The sequence below is a fragment of the Cynara cardunculus genome, unplaced genomic scaffold, assembly GCF_001531365.2.
Source record: "Cynara cardunculus var. scolymus isolate 2C unplaced genomic scaffold, CcrdV1 Un_Scaffold_609, whole genome shotgun sequence".
In the NCBI taxonomy this organism is placed as follows: domain Eukaryota; kingdom Viridiplantae; phylum Streptophyta; class Magnoliopsida; order Asterales; family Asteraceae; genus Cynara; species Cynara cardunculus.
In genome coordinates, this window is record NW_020200593.1 from 157,678 (window position 1) to 166,363 (window position 8,686).

Here is an 8,686-nt window from a genome sequence, read left to right on the forward strand (position 1 = left end):
TATTAACAACTAATACATATTTATATAGACAATCTTCAGATTATTAATCAAAGTACTCATGCTACCGTGCAACGCACGGTTCCCATACTAGTCAACATAAAAACAGTTCCATTTCAACGTTTTAAATCTTCTGAAAATGTCAACTAATTTATGGTCACAATACACTTTTATACAATTAATTTCAAATAATTCCGTAAATCTTGAAACTGGAAAAATATAAAGATGTAAGCCAATTTTGAACTTTTATTTTTCCTACTTTCTTTTGACAATGCAAATTGTGTCATGTTTGAAAATTTATCAACTCATGCTATATTTCAAGAGTCATTCAACATAATTGACTTGTATTAACAAACGCTAATAAGTCTAAAATGGATAACAATTCACCAATAACCAGACGTGGTACTGTGAAGACCCGAGTGGGGTCTGTGCACCCACTCAACTTATTTTCACAAGTAGAATTGTTTTGATAAATTCTATTCATACCCGTATGTGAATGAGATGTGGGTAAAAACTAGGTATATGCGAGTGAAGGGGTATGAATAGCAACCCTCGTTCTGTTTACGATGTGAAAAGTACACTCGTTAAACTTTGAGGGTGCTCCAGGTATTAGAATATACAAGGACCATCAACTGAAAAAAGGTCTTTCGAAACCAACCAAAAAACTAAAAAAGTCTTTCATAATTAACCAGGAAATTTAAAAATCCCAAACCAACCAATTTTTTTTAAAATTCATTGAAATGGTGTAATTCAGCAAAAAAAAACACATCGGACGGCTTTATGGGGTCCTTGATCCACCTAAAAGATGTACCCACTTGGCAAAAAAAAAAAAATCGGTCTTCTGCTGCTAATAACATTTCTATTATTTGTCGTTAGATTCTAAGAAACGACCCACGATCAAAAACATGTATCATTATCCATTTTATGTTCGTGTGAGAGGTTCAAATAAGAAAGTTAAATATCGTGAAAAAAATAAAAATGAAATCATGTGAGACTTATTTAAAAAATTAATTTGAAGATAGATATATATTTAATTAATAGATGATTATTTCTGTTGGTAAGCATCACTTTCATATTTGTTACCCAATCAAATGCCAACAAATTAATTCTCAAATTATTTATGACTCCCAATTTGGACACCAAATGCATTTTTCAATTAATATGAAATAAATATATATGAGATATTTAAAGCATATATATATATATATATATATATATATATATTGGTATGATAAATATAATCTTAACAATTTATTATATCGGGTTTTATGGTATGGAAAACAACAAATGGTCCTACTGATATAGAAACTTTACGTGTTTAAATTATATTTTTAATCACGTGAAGCGTTTTCTTTATATCATATCATAACAACTCTTGACACACACAACTAAGTAATGAACTTTAATACTAAGGCCAACGACTATTTGATATAATTTTTTTGTTTCGTGTCCTTTTCTATTTGTTTCTTTCCTTTGTCGTTTTCATGGATTCGTTTGATTTTGAACTTGACATGGTCTTAGAAACATGCTTACCATTCTATATCTTGTCTGTCTAATAAATACTATATACTATTTTAACCAGATCTATAAAAAACCAACAATCACAATATATGATACATCTATCTGTATATATATACATACCCACTTCTCACCTAACTCTTAAATACCCTTCAATTGGAGAAGGCTACCATGGAATTTGAAGAAGACATCAAGAATCTAGTGAAGGTATCTCTTTTTGCATCTGTTTCTCTTGGTTATTGTTATTTCGTGGGAAAAAACATCCCGAAAGGGTTTCAGAGACTCTTGATGATCCTTCCTGTTGTTCTTACTTTCTTCTCGATTCCGCTTTTCTTTAATTCAGTTCATCTGATCGGGGCTCTTTCTTTATACATCGCTTGGCTTGCCAATTTCAAACTCCTCCTTTTCGCCTTTGAAAAAGGACCCCTTTCCGCCCCTTCCGTTTCCCTCTCTGTTTTCCTCTCCTTTGCTTGTTTTCCGATCGGAAAGCGCAACGCAGAGAAAAACCCGAGCCAAAAGTCTATTTTCAATTATGGTGTCAAAGCGCTCCTTCTTGCTATTTTCCTCAAGGTTTATCATGATTATGGTGATGATATGAACCGAATGATTGCCTGGATCCTTTTTGCATGCTCGGTGTATTTCTTCTTGGAACTCATACTTGTTGTGAGCTCCATTACAGTGGAGTTGTTACTGGGGGTCAAGCTTGACCCCCAGTTTGATGAGCCTTATCTTTCCACGTCCCTTCAGGATTTCTGGGGCAGGAGGTGGAACGTGATGGTCAACCGGATCCTCTACCCAACCATTTACAATCCGGTTCGTACACTATCAACTAAGGTCATCGGTAGGATGTGGGCCCCCGTACCTGCAGTGTTGACCACATTTGCAGTCTCAGGTCTGATGCACGAACTGATCTTTTATTACTTCACCCGCGATTGGCCAACATGGCATACAATGCTTTTCTTCTGTATACACGGAGTCTCGTTGGTAACGGAGATCATGATCAAGAAATCCGTGAATTTTCGATGGAGTTTACCCCGTCACATAGCCACCCCATTAGTCATGGTGTTTGTTTTGTGGACATCTTATTTATTGTTTTTTCCTGAATTATTGAGATGTAAAATCATCGAACGAGCGTTCGAAGATTACAGGGCCATGGCCAAGATAGCAACCGGTTTTGTGTAGGCTCCATTTTTTTTTGTCGACAGTCGACACCATCATCATGTATATTTTTTTATGTCCAAATTAATTATTATGGTTTACATTTTTACTATTTATTTTATTATTATTATTATTATTATTTAAATGGGAGTCGCACATATAAGTTTGTGGTATTGAGTACTTTCTAGAAAACACGCTTTGGGACCTCCAACTTCAAAGCATCGTCTAGAATTCACCCTTATACTTTATAAATAATGCTAATTAGGCCCTTATCATTCTCCAATAATCCAAGTCCATAATAAATATATTAAATTTTTTTTTATAAAAACCCATTAGCCTTGGTTTAGAGCTTTTATATATTTTCACTGATAAAAATGTATAATTTCTGGCTAAAAAATTAATTACTGTGAACCTACCTTCAAAAACATTAATACGAGGGAGTATCTTTTAGATCACTCAGTGACTAAGGCTAGCAAGACCTGTCTTGTATTTAGACAAAGTCAATCCATCCATTTACCAACCGAAGCTTATTTTCATGTCTTATTAAAATATATCAGTTGACCAAATCTTGTAAAAAGTCATCCAAGTGAAGTGAAAAATAGTTATTAATCATTGAACTAAGGGGGTGTTTGGGATTGCTTATTTTGAAACAACTTGTACTTTTTACAAAAGTTCTTATCAACTTATTATAAGTTAGAATGGTTTTACTTCTTCAAAAACTTCTTATTACCGGTTTGGCACCGGGCCACCGGTATAAGCTGTTTATCTAAACACTTAGAAGTGTTTATTATCAGTACCACATCGGAATAAGTCAATAAGTTGTTTAAGCAATCCCAAACACCCCCTAAAATAAAGTATTTCTAATAGTTTTTTCCAAACGTAAGGGAAAAAAAAGTTGACAGCATATTTTTTTTGTTTCAACAGGGTTCTCTAAAATAGTTAATGTACCTACGCCTGTTCATCGTTTGACATTCATTGGATGTGAGAGAAACCAAAATGATACAACCATCTATTTGGATTTTGTCAATTGATTCAATCTAAGGGATGATTGGATCGATCTGATTACATCTATTGTATATTCTTATTGGATATACATCCAATCAGATTTGATCCAACCAATATTAATTGGATTTGATCATATTGGATCCATCCGACATCCAAGGGGTGATCAGATTGGATCGGATCAAATACATCCAATGTGTTAATTCAATCCAATTTTCCAACAATGCAACAATTTGATTGATCAATTCTAATATTTGTTAAAACCAACACAAGCGAGGCTAAAAAATTCAAAAATCAACACAAAATAAATTTCAATTTAAGAAAATTGAAAACAAATTAACTGGATGATGGTTGGATGGATAACTAGATGGTATCGGATTGGTAATTGGATGTTGGTCTGTTCGGTTTGGTTCAGTCCTGAACTGCATCCAAGAATTGGTTGATCCAAATTGGATGTTGAAAATTTCAATCCAATCGGGTGCATTTATAATTGGATATCCAATAATGGTCGATCGGTTATTATTGGTTCAAATTTATCGGTTGACTTTCTATACACCTCTAAATAAAACATTAAAACAAAATATTAAATAATATACCAAAAATCAATAAATATCATCCCAAAGTAGTTATTAAACATTAATCCAAAATGTTAAATATTACACAGAAAAAATATTTTACATATAATTGCAAATTTACTAGTTAGGATCGTTTCTTGTCTTTGAGAACCGGTGGCCGACCGATGATTAAATGAATTGGGCCTAAAATACTATCAATAAGTTATGACCGTTGGTCCACTTGAGTCTTATACTTGTTCATCTTCTATAAATAAATTCATATATATATATATATATATATATATATATATATATACAGAGAGAGAGAGGGGGGGTTGGTTTCACGTGAAATCAGACTGTTTTCGTGAGACTTGTGATACCATTTTTTTTACACTTGAAACTTCACAGCAAAACGTTGTGAAATAAAAAAAACATGAACCTTCATATCAAAAACACTGTAAAGGTTATCTTCACAATCTTTTGTTGTAAAGTTTCAAGTGTGAAAAAGTGATATCAAGGGTCTCACGAAAACAGATTGGTCTCATGTTATCCCAAGTCTATGTGTGTGTGTGTGTGTATATATATATATATGTATGTATGTGTGTATATATATATATATATGTGTGTGTGTGTATATATATATGTATGTATAGATAGGGTCAAATTTAAAGGAAAATCTAGACAAAATGAGGAACACGTTGATAATCATTCATCTGAACGGTATGTACATATGTATACTGTTAATTTTAAACAATTTATCTGGTATGCACACGTGTATAAAAACCAAAAAAAGAGACCATATATCAATTAAGAAAAACAAGCAAATAAAAAAAGTGACTTCATTTGAAATAAATAAGTTTTATAATCAAGTTTTATGTAATATAAGATCTCAAAGAAAAAAAAAACCATACTAAATTAGAAAAAAATAAAATAAAAAAGAAATGCATTAGTTAACATGGTCAGAAATTACGGTCTCTAGACTTTTCTTGTATCCTTCTATCTTTCACTTTTTTTTATAAGTTATGTTTACAGTAACATGTTAAAATAAGTGTGTGTGTATATATATATAGTTGGGTTTACGTGAGACCAATGGTTTTTCGTGAGACCCGTGAGACCAATTTATGTTCATTGATCAACTTTATAAGTTAATGATCTAATAGTCTAAAGTTGTACGATGACAATTTTGTAATTATTGAGAAGTCTCGTGACAATTTTGTGATTATGAATGTTGAGATTGTAGATCTAATCCAAGGATTGAGAATTGGTCTTATGGATCTCACGAAAAATTCTTTGTCTCACATGATCCCAAGTATGTATATATATATATATATATATATATATATATATATATAAATTTTATAAGGTTTGTAGATTAAAAGACACTTTTTTGTGGGTTCAAAACATCTATAAACGATATTGTTGTTTTGATTAAGTTATAAGATTAAAAAAATCATAAATTTTAAAAGAATTCTCATAAAAAATATTTGTAGAATTTTAACATTTTGTAAAGAGAGAAAGGGGAGTGCATGGCACAAAGACATAGCTTTTTAAGTGTTTATTGTCTTTAAGACACCTATAACACAAAAAAGGCATGACAAAGCCATCTATGTTGCTTTAACTTGATTTGGATTTCTTTAAAATAGTTATATAACAAATAGTTATATATATATATATATATATATATATATTTATTTATTTTGTTTTAGATAGTTACAGTATGTTAATAACAAATTCTTATATATGTATATGTGTATATCTTGAAAATTTATCACATACACACGTATGTGGGTCTCTAAATAGTTAATTAAAAGATAAGATAAAATGTGTGAAATAGTATCATATTTTTACAAATTTCTGTATTATAGTATTCTACTTTCAGTTTTTCTTATTACAATAATATACTTTAAAAATATTTTTTATTAGAGCATCGTACTTTCAAAAATTTACCCGTTATAGTATTGACTAACCTTTTAAATTAAATTTATCCGTTATACCAGGGTTTTTTTGAAGAGATGTTCCACTTTTTTAGTTTTTGACATTACAAAGTAAACCATGAAATTTACGATGAACTCGATGAATGAATGATTTTTTATGAATATTTTTATTCGTGAAATAGTGATCTTTTGTAAACATTTCAATTTTTGATATTATAATTTTTAGTAAACATATATGATTAAATTTACAATGTTTAAATGATAAAAATATTAAAATTAAAAGTATAATGCCGTAATAGAAATTGGTAATGTTATAATAAAATAATTTTGAAAGTACAATGTTATAATGAGAAATATCATGTCAACACTTTCATACATGTGGACAGCCTACGTGGACAATGAGGTGGCAAAAAAATCTGATATAATGAGTAAATTTAATTTAAAATATTACCCAATGTTATAATGGGTAAATTTTGAAAGTACGATACCCTAATAAAAAAAACTTTGAAAGTACATTACTGTAATAAGAAAAACTGAAATTAAAATGTTATAATAAATAAATTTATAAAAATAGATTACTATTTCATACATTTTATCCTAAATTTTTTGTAGTGCGTCTTCTATGCAAAAATAATTTTTAATAGATCAGACGATTTATATATTTTTGGAAAAAAATCATACTTAATGTTTTGTGGATGTTATATTCTTGAAATTTAAAAGTTTTACTGAAGTGTTCTATAATTATTTTGCTGCTTTTACATACAGTATAACTAGTTTGTCATATGAGCTATGTTATTTCTCATATCGAATCTACTTTATCTGAAAATGAGCTTTCATTAACACCATAAAATGTTCCAGCGTTTTATGCCTTGTACATCGAGAGGTTGTGAGATTCTTATAGCACAGAGAGTTTCTTACATGAAAGTGAGAAGTCTATATACAAGAATAATCTGGAAACATGTAAAGTTCGATAACCAAACTTTACAAATTGATGCTTTCTTTTAAATATTCTCAGTTCTTCTAATTTTATTATAAATATCAAGCTCTTATTGTTTTTTAAGCTATTATTACGATTTTTTAGTTTATACAAGTAAAGTATCGGTATTTATACTTAATCACATTAACATCAAAGATACAAATAAAAGAAAAGAGCCAATAACGCTTTTGGTCCCTATGGTTTGTCAAAAACTCTAACAATTGATTATGATTATTCATCTGATATTCATTTTTTTATGGTCATACTCCTTCTCAATAATAAAGTTAACAAAAATATGTTGACTCGGTTAACTCAGGACACGTGTTTTTTTTATAGTTAACAAATATATGATATAATATACTTTTTATATTATATGTATTACATATATATATACACACATACGTTATTGCAAGAAAAATAATCTACCAATCCCTACCTATTTAACATCTTTTTAAATGGGGTTGTTATTGCCACCACCTCACATTTTTCGTACCCCTCTTTTATCATTTTCTTCCTCTCACATTAATACTTACACTTTATACTTTTATAGTTAATTATTTAATTTATGGTACGTTCTTTGTTTTTTCATTTTTTGTTTTACACATTTATCACATTAACATACGTAACATATATTAACTAAAATATGTTAAAAATGTGTAACAATTACAATAGTGCATGTTAATGGTAACAAATACAAAAGGTGGTATTGACCGGAGAATATTTAATGCCCACACTTACGTACCATTAAACACGTTGTCGACTTCAAGATGCAAGTACATAAAATATCTCATATCAACGTAGATTAAATATATACCAAGAACATATAGATCGTACTTGTATCCGTGGATCTGTTGATTTAACATGAAAAAATATAATTAATATACATAAATAATCAGAGTCTTTAGAACATTGTAATTTATCGTTATTAATATAAAGTTAATTAATTTATATAATTATAGTATAGATTAAAAATTGAGAATTTATCATAATATATTTATATACAAACAGATAATTAAAAAATACGTATTCTTAATACTTTATTAATCATTAATAATATAAAGTTAATTAGTTTATATAAATCTGGTATAGATTAAAAATTAGAAACATAAATAATATAATATAGAAAAATTAAAGGAGTTAAATGATTAAAATTAAAAATATCAACGAATTAAAACTGAAAAATAAAAAAGTGAGGGATTTTAATAGAAAGGAGAGGGAAAAGTTTAGATGAGATGCTTTAATTAGATATAAAAAATAACATAAAACTAATTAATTTATTTAATTAAACAATTTTTCAATAAGTTAATAATTCTGATTATGGTTGCTATCTCTTAGGCCATCCACACAGGGTTTGCAAAACACTTTCAAAATGAATTGCAAATGGCCACCTCATCATAATTTTAYCTGACACTTGCAAATTTTGCAATTGTTATTGCAATGCCACATAGACCCAAACAAACTTTTTTAATATATAAAATTAATTACTCTTATTCAATATATATATATATATATATTATTTTTAAATAAAATATAAATACAATCATAAT

At 28.9% G+C, this 8,686-nt stretch overlaps 1 protein-coding gene across 1 annotated transcript; it reads left to right on the forward strand.

Moving 5' to 3' along the window:
* The first annotated feature begins 1,686 nt into the window (after positions 1 to 1,686).
* On the forward strand, positions 1,687 to 2,739 carry LOC112501827 (acyl-CoA--sterol O-acyltransferase 1-like). Its single transcript, XM_025105562.1, has one exon. The coding sequence runs from the start codon at positions 1,687 to 1,689 to the stop codon at positions 2,695 to 2,697; it is 1,011 nt and encodes a 336-aa protein (XP_024961330.1). The 3' UTR covers positions 2,698 to 2,739.
* Positions 2,740 to 8,686: the final 5,947 nt, after the last annotated feature.

Excerpts from the sequence above, each read along its gene's own strand:
- LOC112501827 (XM_025105562.1), top strand. The coding sequence starts at position 1,687 with ATGGAATTTGAAGAAGACATCAAGAATCTAGTGAAGGTATCTCTTTTT.